We start from the raw sequence: 19,037 nt of genomic DNA, 5'->3' as shown, positions 1-19,037 counted from the left end.
GAGCTGCTGCATTCACACCCTCCTTAAGGAGTATTGTATTGTTCCCTTAAGGGCACAGCACTCTCTTGCATAGGAAAACACTTTAGGGAAAGAGCGACTTGTTTCACACCAGGTGGGGATTTATTTCAATACTGTCACTTAAAAAAATTCCAGTTATATAAGAGAGTATGCATTTCTCCCCATGCTGCAAGTGGAAGCTATTTTTTAAGTTGATTATGAAGCATGATATGGTCTGTAAAAATATGGTAAGTGTTTACAGAATCTCTTGTGGAGAATCAAATTATGGCTAATCTGAGTTTCGACTTTTCCTCTGACAACTGAAATCTTCAAGGTGAGTTCTTTCCATTGATATGTTTTTCTGCATCATCAGGATTATATATCTAAAATTTACTATTATTTATTGTTTACACTATATTTGTCATAATAATAATAAATTTCTTTATTAAGCGGGCAAGGTTCAGCCTATAGGCTGCTCTGCCACCTAACCCTTGTCAATGTAATGTTACATATATAATAAACTGCATGTGGAGCAGTGAACTACAAGTAAAATAATACATATATACTTGTAAATGATACACAAAATGATTAACTAGAAATACAAAAGACAAAATAATAAGTAACACATAATAATAAAAATACAATTTCATGTATTGTTTATTGTATTGTTTTTAAAAAAAATCATTGTTAATTATTAGTTAATACATTTCAAAAATATTACATAGAAACTCTTCACTAATACTTTCCTGCTCTTACCCAGTAGTCAATTACCATCAATTTCTTTTTGGGCCTCCCCGATGGCGCAGTGGTAGTGTCATCGCCTTTTAATCAAGGGGTCCCGGGTTTGATACCCTGCGGAGGCACATAGTGGTTCGGATCTCACATTGCACTGTAGGTCCAGTCCCGATTAGCCTTACTGTGCATAAAGTGGACTTATAACACCAAATCAATCAATTTCTTTTAACATTATCTTTATGTGTAAAGTTAACATTCTAAAAACTTGGTTGTGGAAAGTTTTAGATGCGAGTGTTTAGCTAAAATACAGTGACCTTGCTCATGTACACTAATTGTTGTAATGATTTCGTCTGGAAAATTTTGGTTCTGTCTGGGAAAAAAAATGTAATTAGTTGGGAATTTTGTTTTTTTACAAAATTGTAAACACCCTGAATGCATATCCACCCTGTTGTTCTTGTGTGTAATTTTCTATATTTAGCAAGTGGCTAAGTTTCACTTTTGTTTTTCATAGTTTGACAGCCAGATATTTGAGACTTTGAAGAACGAAGTGAATACCTCTTTGGAAGGTGCCAACAAAAGTAGCATGAAAGAGATCAAAGGGTTGGAAGAGAGGCTCTACGGCTTGGAGCAACTTATGTTTGAAACTAAAAGGATAGTACAAGAACAAGGAGATCTGGCTCAGGTAATCATATATTTTACTCATAACTTTCCCGCATTACGTGCATGTATTATTTTTCTGTCGGATCCTCTACTGGCGCATACAGTGCTTTTCATAGTTGAGTTGTCCGTGGAGCAGCAGCTAGCATGCTGGGCAGTGAGAGCGGATCTGCCGACATTTACACCCACAACTGTATGCTGACCTTGGCACTGGACCAGTCATGCTTCAATATCCAGGTAGCTGGTGTCCAGTTTTTAACAAGTGTTTTAGATTGTTTTGTTTTAGTTCACGTATTGCTCATTCTTTCATGCAGTCTAATAATGTCATGCTATGCGTACAATTTAAAACAACAAATTTTTATGTATGACTCTTACGTCATTAAGAATTCTTGTAGGGAAGTTAGAAGGCATTTTGCAGCAGAATTCCCAAATGTTTCTGTTGCACACAGTGACAGTGTTCGAAAACTTGTGATCAAATTTAAGGGAACAGGATCTGTTCTTCATAAGAGGCGAAGTGTGAAACGGCATGTGCTTACTGAGGAGAAACTAGATGACGATTGGAACATACTCCTCAAAAATCCCTCCAGTGCCTTGCACAAGAAACAGACATTTCCATGACTTCTGCATGGCGAGTTTCCAATCTTTTGGACACTTCCAACACCTCTTCTTGAAGGTACATGCTCATTTTAATTGTAAATGTCAATGTACGAGCTTATTTCACTTCATAGCTAATGGTTCCAGTTCCGAAGTATTTATGCTGCGTTTTTCTGTATTTGAATTTGAAATTGGGTTGAACCGATACCACTTTGAACTGATTGAGTTACCTGTTATGATACTCGTACCAATTCCCCGTAGTACTGATACCTATTTTGATACTCATACTGATTACTGCTGATACAGGTATCAATTTTGAGTATTCCACTCTTAATTATAAGCATCAATTCACCATAGTTTTGCTTCAAAATATTCAAGAATTACATCAGAGTGTTGAAATATCTTTTTTTCCCCCCTTGTATGTACACATTGCTTACATTGTAGAATCATTTCTCTTGTAGTCTACGGTTATTACTAGCATAACACATTTTTTTGTTGTGACGTTTCAGGAGAACACACATTCCCTTCATCAGACATTTATTTTTAGTTATATTTACATATTATAACACAGGAATAGGATGAGAAAAGGTGCCAGAAGGGCAGATAAACACAAATGAAGAAGGAGACAGTAAACACCACACGAAAATAAAAAAGTTTGATATTTCGCGACAAGAAAGAGATCATGGTTACGAAGAGTAGAGGCACAGAATACTGACGGTAGTGACGCTGCCGATCTATCTATCTTCTACGTTGAAAATGCTATATATATCGCAAAATATAGAACTATTTCTCTTCGTGTGGTAAGTTTTTACTGTCTCCTTCATCATTTGTATATATATATATATATATCTATATAGGATAAAAGGAAGGAGGGCCACAAGGGCTAAATAAAAAGTGAAAGAGGAGAGAGGAAACACTCTCTCACAAAGAAAAAATTCAGAGACGTTGTAGAACTAAGTGACTAGAGGGAAGAGTAAGCATGACCTGCAGTGTCCAGGTCCCGAAGGAAAAAAAAGTGTTGACAGTACCACCAAAAAAATGGTTCTTTCGCCTGGCTTGTCGAAAACTGTGAGTGCCGGGGGGGGGGGGGGGTTGTTGGGAAAAAGGTGGTGGTGAGGATAGGGGATGAGGGGCGTTACTGGGTGGCCTTGTTAAGGCCTGGAGCTGTGGTTGCATTCATGGTCGATATGTAGGCCCTCTCCCATCTTCTACGTATTGAGGTGTTGGTGGATTGGGGCAAGGAGTGGACGATCGCTACCTGGAAGCATTCATTAAAAGGAATATTGTGGTGATTGGTGTGAATTGCAACAGCAAAGTCCAGGTTTTGGGTAGAGGAGCGGTGGTTGTTAATGCGGAGGTTCAGGGCTGTGGATGTTTCCCCCAGGTAGAAGCTCCCACAGATGTTGCACGTGAGGATATAAATTAGGTTAGAGCTGTTGCAGGTTCCTTTGGGGTAGAGGGTGAATTTGCCTGTGGCAGTGTGGATCTGGAGGCTGCGGGAAGTGACAAATATGGGTCAGTTTTTGCACCTTGGGTGGTTGCATTTGTGGGCAGGTGCGAGTTGATTGTGAGTAGGTGGATTGTGGTGGACCAGGATGTTTTGGAGATTGGGAGGCTTCAAATCGATGGGGGGATCGAGCTGGGCAGTCATCATGCTGATAAATCATGTCACGTCTTGTAGCTAGAGGCACATCCTCCAACAACATTGCCATCCCGTTCCTCAAGAAATGTTCATAAGTGATGCCATTTAAGATTTGGGGCAGGAAAAATGGCTCGATCAAATGATTGTTGATTACACCCATTCATACTTCTGCCTGGGCGTGCGACTGTGGCTGGATGAAAATTACCCAAAGAAATGGATTGGCCGAGGTGGCTCGATTCCCTGGCCGGCTCGATCCCCCGATTTGAAGCCTTGTGACTTTTACATTTGGAGTCACATGACAAGACACCGGTAAACTCGTAAGAAGAGCTCAGGGAGAGGATCTTTACAGCTGGTCAACACGTCAAGGACACCATCACATACGAGTTAAGAGAACAAATGTCCGTAAAAACCTGCATGCCCGCATTCGTAACGGAGGTGCCCACTTTGAGCAAGACATATAATGTTCTTTAATTGTATTGTTCATTGATTCCATTCACATGAAGATGAATGAAGTATTATTTCTTGTACACAAATGTGAATGTCAGCAACATTTGTACCTTGTTGGATAGCAGATGTCAAAAGGAAGTAATTTAAGTAATTTGTACGCTTCGTGTCATACCATTTTTGTTATTAATACGTTGCCAAGTAAACTAAGAGTGCAATTTTTTATCATCACTTGCAAGTTTAGACCCACCCGTTACTTACATGTGATTGTTATTTGGGAAATACTTTTTTTCCAACGAACCACTTATTTGTTAGCTATCAGAAAATGCTGAAATAAGTTCCATACAATGAGCAGTTTTTTCTCAATTCATCTTTTTATGTGGGAAATTGTCATTTTTTAAAAAACAATTGAAATTCGATTATCTCGAAAACTACTAATTTTCGGACGGGGTATCCTATGGTCAAATTTATTGCAAATTGTCTCTACTTTAACCCCTTTCAGGGAATACATCTAATTACCAGTCACCCTGTATATATATAATAACCTAGAATGGCTATAATTAAAACTGCATTTTGGTAAGTAAACACTAAATTTATAAAATAATCATTTCATACACTGTACAACGTGTAAACCATTCCTTCACTCCATTTTAACAACAATCTCACAGAATATAAACTGTTAAGTTAAATCTGGCCTTGGTTAAACGTTATGCTAATGTTTTCTTTGCGTGTATTCTGAAACATCACAATGAAAAACTGTGTTTTAATGCTTGTAATAACCGTAGACTACAAGAGAAATAATTGAAATACCTGTTATGTAATCACAAAGTACTTTTTTCGCACAATATTGGTAAAACATAAATTGTAACTTCTAATTTTGCATAATTTCCAAGTTATGCGCACCATTTTTGTAGAGCACGTAAACAACTAAAATGACAGGAAAGTATTGGCTGGGATTTTTAAACCAATGTTTTCCGATACCAATAACACTGGTATTGGTATTGTCACCATCTGTATTGGCCCAGTCCTAATAAAATGTTTTTACTTGCTTGTAACTTCAAAAATATATAAATAGAAGCTTAATTGGATGCTCTTAATTTAATAGGCATTCCTTCAGAATCAGAACAGAGCCAACAATTTGGGAGACCCTTCAATCTTGCCTGACCTTTGTGCCTCACATCACCGACAGCTGCTTGTCATGCTGAAGAACCACCAACAGCTGAGGGACATTAGACGAAGGTGTACACGAGCCAAAGAGGAATTGAGTACAAATTTGCATGCAAGACTGAGGTAAGCCACCTGTTCATTGTACACATTTCATATCCAACATGAAACATCCAACATATCATGTTATTTTGGTGTGGTTCTGACAAAACCAGAATGAAACGTCACAGATAAAATAAAGACCACTCACTATAAATAACTGTGTTAGATTATTGTGCATATCCATCATCATGCATGACCTGGAGCCAGGTGCACACTTTTCTCTTCATTTTTGCATATTTATTTTCAAAATTTATAAAATAAAATAAAATGGAAGTGTAAATTCTATTTATGTAATATATATTACAGCACAAAGTGTTTTAAAAGTTGTGCAACCCAGCCTTGGATCGCCTGCACCATGAAAACCGTAAGATAGATTTGCACTGGGTTTTCTGCATTATGAAGCCTAGAACCACATATTTATGGTGAATAAAAGACGAAGATACGAGGTTTGGCTAGAAAAAAAACGGACTGATGCTATGAAATCTTTTACTCGGCATTTTGTACAACAGGAACTTTATCTCCTTCAAAGTACTCCCCTGCACGATCAGTACACCGCTCCATACGAATTTTCCATTGCTAGAAGCAGTGTTGCCAGTCATTTTCGGAGATCATGTTCATTACATCCGTCGCTTTTCTTTGCACAGCTTCTACTGTCTCAAATCTGGTTCCTTTTAGGGCGGACTTCACTCTGGGGAATAAAAAGAAGTCACAGGGAGCAAGGTCCGACAAATACGGCGAATGTTCTAACACTGGGATGCCATATTTAGCCAAAAATGTCTTCACTGACAGGGCCGTATGGACAGGAGCATTGTCTTGGTGCAGAATCCATGACTTCCGTTGCCACAAATCAGGTCGTCGTCTTCTTACTCTCTCACGAAGGGTTTTCAGCACATTAATGTAATGATGTTGGTTTACAGTTTGACCCTCGGGTACCCAATGAACGTACACAATGCCTCGAATGTCGAAAAAGACAATCATCATGGCTTTGAATTTGGACTTACTCATGCGAGCTTTCTTGTGACGTGGAGAACTCGGGGTCTTCCAATGCATTGATTGGCACTTTGTGGCAGGGTCGTACGTGAAAAACCACGATTCATCACAGGTTATCACTCTCTAAGAATGTAGGGTCTGTTTCAATGTTCTTCAAAGTGTCCGTACAAATGTTCACTCGAGCTTCCTTCTGTTCCAATGTCAGGTTCCTTGGCACGAGTTTTGAACACACTTTACTCATGTTCAAATTCCCGTGTAAAATTTGTCGAACACTTTCTTTGTCTATTCCTGTGATTTCAGCAACTGCTCTAATGGTCAATCGACAATCTTTTCGAATCACATCACTCACTTTTTGAATGTTTGTTTCCGTTTTCGACGTGCATGGTTGTCCTGAACGTGGGTTGTCTTGGATCATTTCCTGTCCTTCTTTAAACCGTTTAAACCACTCAAACACTTGTGTGCGTGATAAACACTCATCCCTGTACACAGATTTTAACATGTCGTACGCTTCTGTTGCGGATTTCCCCAGTTTGTAAAGGAACTTCATATTGACATGCTGTTCCATTTTAATACTCAGCATTTTTCCGACTGAGCACAGACGCACGTTCCGCTTTGTCAAAGTGCCACAGCGAAACTGAGAGGCCTGCACCCAGGGCAATTAGTCATTCTGTAGGCAGGGTATGGTAGTATAGAATCATGCATTGCTCAACCTTCGCGCATTCGTTGTTTGCCAATAGCAACATCAATCCGGTTTTTTTCTAGCCAAACCTCGTATCTGTACAAAAACTGGGCATATTTCGGGATCAAAAGCAGTATATAAAACGGCATTTCATTGTTAAAAATCGTGAATAAAAACCTAAATTTGATTTAAAAAACTATACCTATTATACAAATTTAACATTTCACTTCTAATAGCATATTCATATAGTTATCAAGAGTTTTAAGTTATTCCTGTATAAAGGAGTTAATTTTTGCTTCTCAAATATTTACAGAATTAACAAGATCAATTTCAGCAGAATTAACTAATTTCCATGATTTGCATAACGCGCAGAGTAATACAGACCTCAGAAGGTGTCGCATCGGTAAATAAACCCTAAATTTCATGTTTTTAAGTTTATTTTGCATTTTTCAGTTCATTTCGCATCTTTTCCTGACAAATCATTGTAGCAAAATGCACCTCAGAGCTTTCAAAAACATGAAAAATTAACATTACAATGGGTTATTTTACATTTTGTATTTTCGTCAAAACCAGAATATAGCATGCCCCTGCTCATTGATTAAGACATTTTTTAATGCATAACATTATTAATTTACTCCATACAGAAAATTCTATAAATTAATAACTGGTGAAAGTCAGCTTTAATTCATTTTACAGAAATGCACGTTTCAATGAGAAAACTATATAAGAAGTTTTCCAAGGTCATAATTAGCCGTCTGACGACTGATGACATGTTAATCTGTCATTTGCAACTAACATGAGCCATATTCAGCATTTGATGGGTTTTGGACCGGTGATTATAGGGGTTGATCGAAAATGTGGCATTTTAGGGGTATTTCGTCTTAGCTGGCAACACAAGCAGGTCGAAATTTGGTAGCAAAGAAACAACTTAGTACCAAGAGTATCAGGTTTGAGTTCTGGTCTGAGCATAGGTGATACTCAGTATTCCTTCATCAGTTTCATGTAATTAACATTTCATTTTCAATGTTGCAATTTTACAAAAGTGGAAGATAAATAGTAATTTTACTCGAGCTGAGCTGATGCCAATACTCTTGCCAATTCACACCTATACCACCATCATCATCCTTCACCCTTTCCTGCCTCTGGCTGGGTTGGCATAGAAGTCAAGCCTCTCCATTTTTTCCTGGTCTTTTCCATGGTGTTCCAATCTTGTCCTCTTCTCCTAACACTCTCCGCTATCTGCTCTTTCCACTGACATCTTGTTCTCCCCTTTTGCCTTATTCCCACTCCTTGTGCATGGTAAGCTCTTACTGGTAGTCTTTCTGTATCCATCTTCTTCATGTGTCCGAACCACCTCATCTGTGCCTGATCTATCCTGTCCTGAAGCTTCACCACACCTACTGTCTGTCGGATCTCCTCATTCCTTATTCTATCCCGTCTAGTCTTAATCAATATACTCCTTAAAAATTTCATCTCCACTCCTGCATCTTTCTTTTGTCTCTGTCTGTCATTTTCCAAGTCTCTGCTCCATACATAATTATTGGCACATAGTATGTGTTGTATATTACCTTCTTGCTTTTCATAGGTACATCCCTGTTCCATATTAATCTTTGAACACTTTGATATAGTCCACCACCCATTTGTCCTCTTCTGTTTACATCCTCCTCTATTCTTGCACTTCTCTCAATTATGCTTCCTAGATATTTGAAACTCTCCACTACCCTTAACTTTTCCATGTCCATCTTTATTCTTGGTACATTTCTGGCTCTGTTTCTTGTTATTATCACCTCGCTCTTTTCTGCACTGAATTTCATTCCTGCTCTTCTGATTTCCTCATTCCAACTATCAAGCTGTCTCTGTACTTCTTCGTCCCTGTTTTCCCATATTACTAAGTCATCAGCAAACAACATGGCCTTCACACCAATACAGATGCTTGAAAATTGTTACTATTAAATGTTGTTCAAAATATTGTTTAATATTAGTGTCTTAAGTATTCCACTTCAATTATATGCATGAATTATTTTAAGTTTATTTCAAGTTATTCAAGAATTGCATCTGAATATGAGAATAATAATAATCGGCTCAGCCATAATCTTTACATTTTTTTAATCACTGCAGTTATGTTTTATGAATTGTATTCTTATGAAAGAATTTTGTTTGGTAATCAGAAGTTTACAATTTTACTTGGCATGCTTTGCATTATTTTGTTGGCATTTTATACATAAATATGATTGATTAAAAAAAAAAAACTACTACCATATGCTGGGACAGTGATTCTGGAATAAGCTTGAAACAGGTAAAATGAAAGATAAAGCACAGAGCACAAACGTGGACATCTGGAAGGAAGGGAACCATGCCCTCACCCCCACCCCAGAGAAAGTAAACCAAAAATTATACATTGCACACACATAACTTCATTTCAGCCACAATACTATGTGTTAATTATTGCATGAACATGATAACTTCAAATTAAAGCAGTGTTTTTTGAGGGGACAACACTGTTATGGGGGAAAATGCACCTTGTTTGCCCAACGCTGGAAAAATCTTGCTGACGTCCATGAGCACAAAGACAAATAAAACCTTAAAACTGAGCTTTTCACCACATCTCAGGTCATAAAGGGAACGTGAATACATGCAAATTGAACTCTGGGTAGGGGGGGGGGGGGGATAAATCAAATAGAAGACTCTACTCAAGAAGATGGATAGGTTTGTCTTTTGTATTTGGTTTATCCACATAACTCAGACATGTGTTGTAAAAATAGGAACTACCAGCATGGCAATTCCACTGGGAACTTGTTTTTGAAAAGTTAACCCATGGTTGGTCGCGGGTGAACGCTGTGCTAACTTTCAATTTTAACGAAGTGCAATTTTAACAGTATTTAAAATATTTATTTGTGGTGCTCTCTAGCTGACTTAGTGTGTCACAAGTGGCCTGATCACATTCTAATGAAATAACGTAAACGACAGTTTGAGAGGAACCATTGTTGTGAAAAGAGAGTTGTCAGAGGGAGTGCAGAGCTTACCTGTGCCCGATTACATTACATTCTTTATATTTAAATTTGTGTTTAAATAAAAATATTTTCATTATTTAGTGAAGAATTTTACGCTGATTCTAGTGAGTTTTCGTACCCATATGTTTTTGTCGTATTAATAGAAAATACAAAGGTGTCCAAGTGATTTTATATTATGTCAGATTTGTGGAGCACAGAAGGAACTGCCTCAGAGTTCTTCAGGGCAGCTTTGAGGAACATGTACTTTTTGTTAGAGTTGTTCGCTTCAACAATATATTACACTGTGTGAAAGCAAATATGCATTTGAAATAAAGACTTAATAAAGAAGAAGGGATATAATAAACAGATCACTCGCTATAAGTACAAAAAATAAAATGTGGTAAAATATGCCTGAAAAGTAAGCTTGAATGTGGCCTTTGTTCCAAATTTTAGCACATTTTATGCTTAAGAAACGAGTACCATGAGGTTTTTAAAAAAATGTACCATAGTTGCACGTGCATAACATGTGTGTTGTCCAAAATTGTATTGTGAAAAGAAACTGACGTGCGTGTGCACATGGAATATTTCAAACAGCTACATGAAACCATATATAAATGGATGTGTACCTGATTTTTCACCTGTTGCAATGTTTTGCTTCATCAAGATGTGAGGGGAGTTCTGGCAGCACATCACATGGGAGCTGTAACATCGGTATTTATTGTGCAATAATATAAAAAAATCTTCTCAAAAAATTGGTTCCAACGTTTGACACTGTCAAAGATATGTGTAGGGGATGTAATAAGCAAATTACAACACTAGTTTAAAAGCACAGGTATAATTTTGGGCACATTTTACAGAAAAATCTGTTATAATTGAATATGAATTTCGGAGAAAAGAACGTCAATTTTTGAAGAAAAAAACACCGAAGATCCCGGTTCCTAGTTTTGCTTTATTTTTCATTTTACCTGTTCAAGGTAAGCCAACATAAATAAACTTAATTAATGACAATTTTTCTTCTCTCTAGGTGGATTATGTATGTTGAGAATCAGATGTGTGAGGTTGATAATAAATTAATGATCTACCATGAAAGCCTGAAAAGGTTAAGAAGGCACCTGGAAGTAGTTCAACAAATACACATGGCTCCAAAAATATATTTAGCTGCTGTATCAGAAGTCGTTCGAAGGAGAACTTTCTCCCAGGCATTTCTTACTGTAAGTACTTGGCCTTAATAAGTTTTTTGTTTGGTTGTTTGTTCTGTTTTGGTCTGAAATAATAAAAATAGGATGTTCAATTTAAAAGCAGACCATTTTACGAGGTCCATTTTTCTTATAGTGGCAACATTGTTGGTATACGATTGTTAGTTGTTGGTGGGACAAAAGACGATCGGGTCTTGTTTAGTCTTGTACTATGGATCGTGTGTAGGTGTTTGGGGCTGAAGAGTACTGTTGTGTGGTAGTTAGAAGACGTTAAAGTGAAGTGCCCTGAACAATGTTCTTGCGTGAAGAACAGCGAATGTTCGTCAAATTTCAGGTTGCATGTGGAAGGAATGCATGGCAAATTTACAAGGGCTTACGCGAGGCATGTGGGGACCATGCTTTACTGTACCATACTGTTGCCAGATGGGCCAAAGGGATTTGAAAGTGGTCATGAATCAGCTGGGAAAGAACATAGTCATCATGGTCAACATCCTCGCACGGCAACAGTTCCACGCCACCTTGATGCACTTCGCAGATTGCTGGAGAATTCGACATGTAGCGAATTGGCAAATGAACTGAAGATTTCACCATCTTCCTTGTTAATATGCCGTGCATTCCTTCCACGTGCAACCTGAAATTTGATGAATATACGCTGTTCTTCACGCGTGAACATTGTTTAGGGCGGTACCATACACACACTTCACTTTAACGTCTTCTAACTACCACACAACAGTACTATTCAGCACCAAACACCTTCACACGATCCATAGTACAAGACTAAACAAGACCCAATCGCCTTTTGTCCCAGCAACAACTGACAAGCGTGTACCAACAGTGTTGCCACTACAAGAAATATGGCCCTTGTATATTGATTTGCAGATGCTCCTATGCCAACTTGCCAATATTTGCAGGATGTATGGGATATAATGTCCATGAATTTCATGGTCTTATCAACGTATTCAACCACTTTTCTGGCAACATTTTAATCTCTCTTTGGAATACTTTTTATTAGGGATGGACCAATATGAAATTTTGGTCGATACTGAGAAAGTACTGATATAAAATTTACCTATACTGATAACCAATATTCTACCGATCCGATCCAAATGGTCCGTGAAGAACCTGAATGTTTTGTTGACTTCCTTAATAGATGCGTGTTTCGAGGTGACTGCAGTGCAAAAGAAGTTGCATACTTAGACATTTACTTTTTTAAAAAGTAGGGCATGGAGATATGACGGTATCATAATGAGTACCATCATAATGTGAAAAATAAAATAATTTTATTAGTTGAAATTTACGATTTAAGTTTGTAAATACGGAGAAACTAGTACTCACTTTTATCCGCGAAGCTGTTTTTTCTTCTTTTTCGATTAATTTCAGTGGCCACTGCCACCATCCTCGTTGGAACTTGCTGCGCTGTTGCTTGGCGTGCGTCTTTTGTTCGTAGTTCTCTGGCTGCCGTTAGGTGCGCTGTGCATCTTGGTGCGTCGTCTGCTATTTCCGGGGGATAACTGCTGCAGTAGTGGAATCCAAGTATGGTGCGCTTGCCCGCTATCGATGTTTAGTTCGTGCGGGAAGTGCATTATGGCGTGCGTTTCCTTGATTTTGGTGTCTATGAGCGTGTGGGCAGTGTGTTTGACTCGAACCTATTGAATTTTATGGCTATTGTATTTGATATGTCTAGCAAGACCAGTAGTGGGTTGGGCTTTTTTCGCATCTGCTAGGTGCTGTTGGATTCTTTCATTGACAGATCTGATGGACCTGCCGATGTAATGAGCCTTGCATTCACACTCTGCATCATATACACCTGGGTTGTCAAGGGGGGAGAGGAAGTACCGTTTGTGCTTGTTCAGTTTATCAGTTATTTTGGAGTTGGGTTTGTGCGCTACTTTGATGCCAAATGGGAGAAGGGCTTTGGCTATGCGGTTGGAAGTGGTGGGATGGTAGGGGAAGGCAAACCATTTATATTGGTCGCTGGGGGTTGGTTGTGGCTGGGTTGATTGTTGTAGGTTAGGGTGTCTGACCTGTATTTCCTCCTTACTGCACCAAGTGGAAAGTTGTGATTCAGTGTAGCCATGTTTCAGGGCTATTTCTGTGATGGTGGCTATCTCCTCTCGTAGATCATCTTCTTTGCCACAGTAGGAGAAGGCTCTTCGATAAAAGTTTAGCCACACATTGGCTTTTTGCTTAGGGGGATGGCTAGAGAGAGCATGTATGTACTGGTTGCCTGCATCCGGTTTTCTGTAGACGGTGGTTGTGAATCTGTTAAGTGCACGGCTGATGGTGATGTCCAGGAAGTTGATTTTACCAAGTTTTTCATGCTCTACGGTGAAGTTGAGCCTGGGGTGGATGTTATTTAGTTTGTTCACAAGGAGGTTGAGTTCTTCTGCCTTTTTGTATACAACTATTGTGTCGTCCGCGTATCTCCCATATCGGATGTGTTGTAGTTCTGGAGTGTGGAGTATCTCTTTTTCAGCCAGGTGCATGACGATGTTGGCTAAAGGAGCTGATAGCGGGTTGCCCATCGCAAGGCCCTCGGATTGGTTGTAGAATTTATCTTCAAACTGAAAGTAATTGTGTTTTAGACAAACTTCCAATAGCCTGGTTATCTCTTGTACCTCTAGGGCCGGGATTCTGTTAGTTGTCAGCCATCTTTCCACCGAACGCAGTGCTAGGTCTATGGGGATTGAACTGTACATATCTACCATATCAATGCTGGCTAATTTTGCACTGTCAGCTTGCACTATTGAAGTTACCAGATTTTTAGCATCGGCACTGTTGCGGAACACGTATGTAAGTTTGTGGTTGGAATTAGATATTTTGTTTTTTAGCCAGTTTGTTAGGTGAACTGTGGGGTAATTGAAGCCAGCTATTATAAGTCGCATGGGGATTCCAGGTTTATGAGTTTTAGGAATGCCATAGGCAATGGCAGGTGAAGGGTGGGGATTGAGGAGGAATTTGTGGTCTTGTTCACTAAGTATGGCACTAGATTTCACTGCATTTTTCACAATTCTATTGTACCTGTCTGTGGGGTCTTTTTTGATGACAGTGTACGAGTCACTGTTTAGTTTGTCTATCACTTTCATGGAGTAATCACCTTTGTGCATGATTACGAACTGGTTTGTTTTGTCAGACTTTAGACACCAAACATCATTGGTGTTCAGCCATTTGCCAAAATCGGAGAGGACAGAAGAGATTTCTTGGTGCACTGGATTAGGTTTCCTGGTTTTACTGTTGGTCATCACTTTTTGAAAAATTCCGGCTGCTGACGTTCTTGTTTTCCGAATCTTGGGGTTTGGGAGCAAAACAAGCTGCTTTTTCTGCCGCACATATGAGGTCGAGGGTGGGTGGCTTACTGTTTTGTACATTAAACTTATCGCCGTAGGCAAGGAGTTCTTTGAATTTGTTGGGGATTGAGAGATTTGACAGATTTATTATGTTTTTTCCTGGTCCGTCATCTGGGTTGATTGCATTCTCACTCGGCCATGTTCCTCCCAAGTGGTGAAGTTTGTTGCGTAAAGACCTAGTTTTTGGTTTTCCAAGATTTGTAGCATATATTCAATGTTATTCTTTGCATGCTCCCCACTTAGCGGGTGATAGCGTGGTTTCCAGTCTATTTCTTTGTCGTTCGCACGTGTGAGACAGTCGGCGAATTTCAGCATGTTTGTCGGAAATAACGGTGGAAAGCGCACGTTTTTGTGAAATATGGATAACGTTCTTCATTCTGTAGCTGCTATTTTGCACTTTCCACTGGATGAACTTGGGAAAAACATCGCACCGTTTGCACGCTTTCAAGAAAATTACGTCCAAACGACGCACAAGCAACTTACGTTCGTTCCGTTCGTATTCCCGTAATTCGTTCACAACGCGAAGGTTCTGTATTCATGATTGGGAAAAGAGAGACGCGGTAGTATATAAATACGGAGAAACTAGTACTCACTTTTATCCGCGAAGCTGTTTTTTCTTCTTTTTCGATTAATTTCAGTGGCCACTGCCACCATCCTCGTTGGAACTTGCTGCGCTGTTGCTTGGCGTGCGTCTTTTGTTCGTAGTTCTCTGGCTGCCGTTAGGTGCGCTGTGCATCTTGGTGCGTCGTCTGCTATTTCCGGGGGATAACTGCTGCAGTAGTGGAATCCAAGTATTGTGCGCTTGCCCGCTATCGATGTTTAGTTCGTGCGGGAAGTGCATTATGGCGTGCGTTTCCTTGATTTTGGTGTCTATGAGCGTGTGGGCAGTGTGTTTGACTCGAACCTATTGAATTTTATGGCTATTGTATTTGATATGTCTAGCAAGACCAGTAGTGGGTTGGGCTTTTTTCGCATCTGCTAGGTGCTGTTGGATTCTTTCATTGACAGATCTGATGGACCTGCCGATGTAATGAGCCTTGCATTCACACTCTGCATCATATACACCTGGGTTGTCAAGGGGGGAGAGGAAGTACCGTTTGTGTGAATGCAAGGCTCATTACATCGGCAGGTCCATCAGATCTGTCAATGAAAGAATCCAACAGCACCTAGCAGATGCGAAAAAAGCCCAACCCACTACTGGTCTTGCTAGACATATCAAATACAATAGCCATAAAATTCAAAAGGTTCGAGTCAAACACACTGCCCACACGCTCATAGACACCAAAATCAAGGAAACGCACGCCATAATGCACTTCCCGCACGAACTAAACATCGATAGCGGGCAAGCGCACCATACTTGGATTCCACTACTGCAGCAGTTATCCCCCGGAAATAGCAGACGACGCACCAAGATGCACAGCGCACCTAACGGCAGCCAGAGAACTACGAACAAAAGACGCACGCCAAGCAACAGCGCAGCAAGTTCCAACGAGGATGGTGGCAGTGGCCACTGAAATTAATCGAAAAAGAAGAAAAAACAGCTTCGCGGATAAAAGTGAGTACTAGTTTCTCCGTATTTATATACTACCGCGTCTCTCTTTTCCCAATCATGAATTAAGTTTGTATTTGGTGGCTCATATTTGTACAAAATTAATTCGCATCACTTTGGCTTTGTTCTAATCGAAGTACATACGTAAAATTCAAACATTTAAAATATTTTTATAAATCAGCGATGTAATTTGGTTTGTGATGTATCAAGAATATGCTTACCGAAAATTGCCAATTTATGCAAAATCGCACATATGTTTGTGTTCAGCAGCTTTTGCTTGCTCATTCGTAAATGTATGGGTACGCACATGTATTTAATATGTATTAATAACACGTACAAACCATTTGAAATAAGTTTTGGCAGAATTTCGACGATAAAGTTACGATTTGTTAAAATGAGCACCTTGAAGAGTAATCCTAAAGTTGTGAAGTAATCCTAAAGTTGTGAAACATAGCCAACTCACATAAAGGGAAAAATCTAAGTTGTACGTAAATAACCTTTTTCCCACCAAAATTGTAAAACTTAAAATTACTGAAAAAGGTAAAAAGAAAATACATAAACATGTGATAGAATATTGTAATATCTATTTTATTGTATCTAATTTATTTTACATGCGTTTTCATGCATAATATCTGTACAATTCAAAAATTGTCATTTGAAAAGTATTCGCAAGTTTGTATTCTGTGCTGAAAGTTGTAACAGTGTGAGTTTGGAGACACTGCTTCATCTATAAGATCACGGACGACTAGAATGGAGTCACTAAATATTTCGGAGAACTAAATTGGAAATATTTTATGTAAAACAACAAGATTTGTCCAGGAAAGGTGACAAAAATGTCACAAAAAAGAGCAGTAACGGTTTTTCGATCTTCAGAAAGGCCGTGAAGAACCTAAAAAGTGAATAGGACATTAAAAAGTGACCGGTCCATAGGACGTAAAAATGGCAGCCATCTTATCTTCATAACGAGCCAACAGATAAGTATTGTGGATATATATGTAGCTACATAAATGAAAGGCCTAGTTTGTTAATATACATAAAGTGTGCACTCTGAATGTGGAAAGTCTGTTGAACGTATAAATACACATAATTCGTCTTGGATTCTACTGTTCATAATCGAGCGTTTTGTGCCGATTTTCTCGTTAAAATCTACGCAAGATCGGAAGCAATTATACTTGGTATTAAATTGACTTGAAGCGATAAATGTGAAGACAAACGTGTAATATGTGAAAAAGTTAACGTAATGCAATATTTATGCTTCATTATATATATATATATATGAATGTGTACTGAATTTATGTATGAACTTGAAAACTCAGTTGTTTAATTTGTTTAAATACATCGTTCGTTAACACTTGATTTTGGTAATTTTCCTTATATTTTCAAAAGTGAATAAATTATTGTGCCAGTAATTTTATAAAATTTTAAACTTGAATTTCTCGTAACTTATGATGTAAAGACTTAAAACCATTTTCATTATTCCTTTTTAAAAAAATATATGACCGTGTCATTCAGTAAGCCGAGGAAGAGTGTCATAGAGATTCTCTATATAAATTATAACAAAATGACAGAATTTTGCACTAAATTATCAGATATTTTTAGTTATATCTAATCGGTAAAATAATTCTATAATTTCACCGATATGCCTATATCAGCCGATTCCGTTAGAGTACCAATTAACCTGTCCCATTCCTATTTTTATACTCCTCCAATGTGCATGTATATTGGTTGCGAAGATTCTTTTAAAACTCTTCACAAGAAGAAATTATGACTTAAGACATGTGTGTCTTGGTGGTCCTTTGAAGGTAATCTTACAATAATAATAAAATTAAAGGAAAAGAAGAATAGGAGCCCACAGGGAGTCTAGATGCATTGTCATGAAACCAATCAAGTTCATCATCTTGCAGCAAGCAACAAAGTACTGTTTGAGTTCTTTGTAGATTTTTGAGGCCATGGTGCGTTCAGGGGCATGCTTATTCAATGCCATAAAACAATGCACGTCTCCTTAATCTTCTGTGGATGTAGAGCAGAGATTGTCAATAGAGCAATCTACTGGAGGCTTACTTTTAAATACTTCACATGGGAGATAATTGTAGTATTAATTAATCTGTCGTTTATTAAAAAGATAACTTTTTTTTACGTATAGCACTGATACAAAGTAAATGTAAATTTCAAATTTTGCACAATTTCCAGGATATATATCTGGATTGTAAAGAAGTTTCAGCCAGTATCTGTGATTACATTCAAACTGATACCAATAACAAGAGTCATGTATTTATGGTGAATAAAACCTCAAGCTTTTGATAAAATAAAACTGGTCAATTTTTGGGATCAAAAGCAGTATGATAAGATATGCCATTTCAATGTTAGAATTGTGAATAAAACCCTAAATTTTATTTTAAAACTTCACTTATTACACAAAGGCTCATTTCTCTTCTAATAGTATATTTATTTGCTTATCAGAGTAATAAGTTTACACAGAAATGAAGATTTCATTTTTGCTTCTCAAATATTTACAGCATTATTAATCAATTTTCTGTGATTTGCATAACTTGCAGGATAATTCAAATTTCAGAAAATATCGCATCAGTAAATAACCTGTAAATTTCATGTTTAACACTTTTTTCCGTATTTTGCAGTTCATTTCACATCATTTCCTGACAAAACATGGTAGGAATATGCACCTAACCTAACAACCTTCAAAGACATGAAAAATTAATGTTACAGTGTGTTATTTCACATTTTGTGTTTTTGTCATTCCTCTATCACATTTATCAGCTAATGCTGATGTAAGTTAAATTTCATTTGGGTCCATCCCTAATGTAAATAGGGAAACGTAGGAAGTACAGGCCATTCGGTTTAGCTTGAGCTCTGCCCTTCAGCTGCGCAGAAGCCTGTCGTTCAGCACGTCGATGCGAGAGTTCCACTGAGGTCAGAGTTGCTATCCACCTTAA

The 19,037-nt window shown here is 38.2% G+C and overlaps 1 protein-coding gene across 2 annotated transcripts in view; it reads left to right on the top strand.

Annotated features, from left to right (window-relative positions):
* The window catches only part of Atg17 (autophagy-related 17), a 322,986-nt gene that overhangs the window by 248,645 nt on the left and 55,304 nt on the right, over nucleotides 1-19,037 (top strand). For both annotated transcript variants that reach the window (XM_083142317.1, XM_083142316.1), the window contains exons 7-9: nucleotides 1,244-1,414; nucleotides 5,175-5,359; nucleotides 11,019-11,205. In XM_083142317.1, the coding sequence (XP_082998443.1) occupies nucleotides 1,244-1,414; nucleotides 5,175-5,359; nucleotides 11,019-11,205 (543 nt within the window). The remainder of the gene's footprint in view (nucleotides 1-1,243; nucleotides 1,415-5,174; nucleotides 5,360-11,018; nucleotides 11,206-19,037) is intronic.

The sequence above is a fragment of the Lepisma saccharinum genome, chromosome 20, assembly GCF_977018435.1.
Source record: "Lepisma saccharinum chromosome 20, izLepSacc3.1, whole genome shotgun sequence".
In the NCBI taxonomy this organism is placed as follows: domain Eukaryota; kingdom Metazoa; phylum Arthropoda; class Insecta; order Zygentoma; family Lepismatidae; genus Lepisma; species Lepisma saccharinum.
Note: the sequence above shows the minus strand (reverse complement) of the source record. Positions and strands in the feature narration are given on the sequence as shown.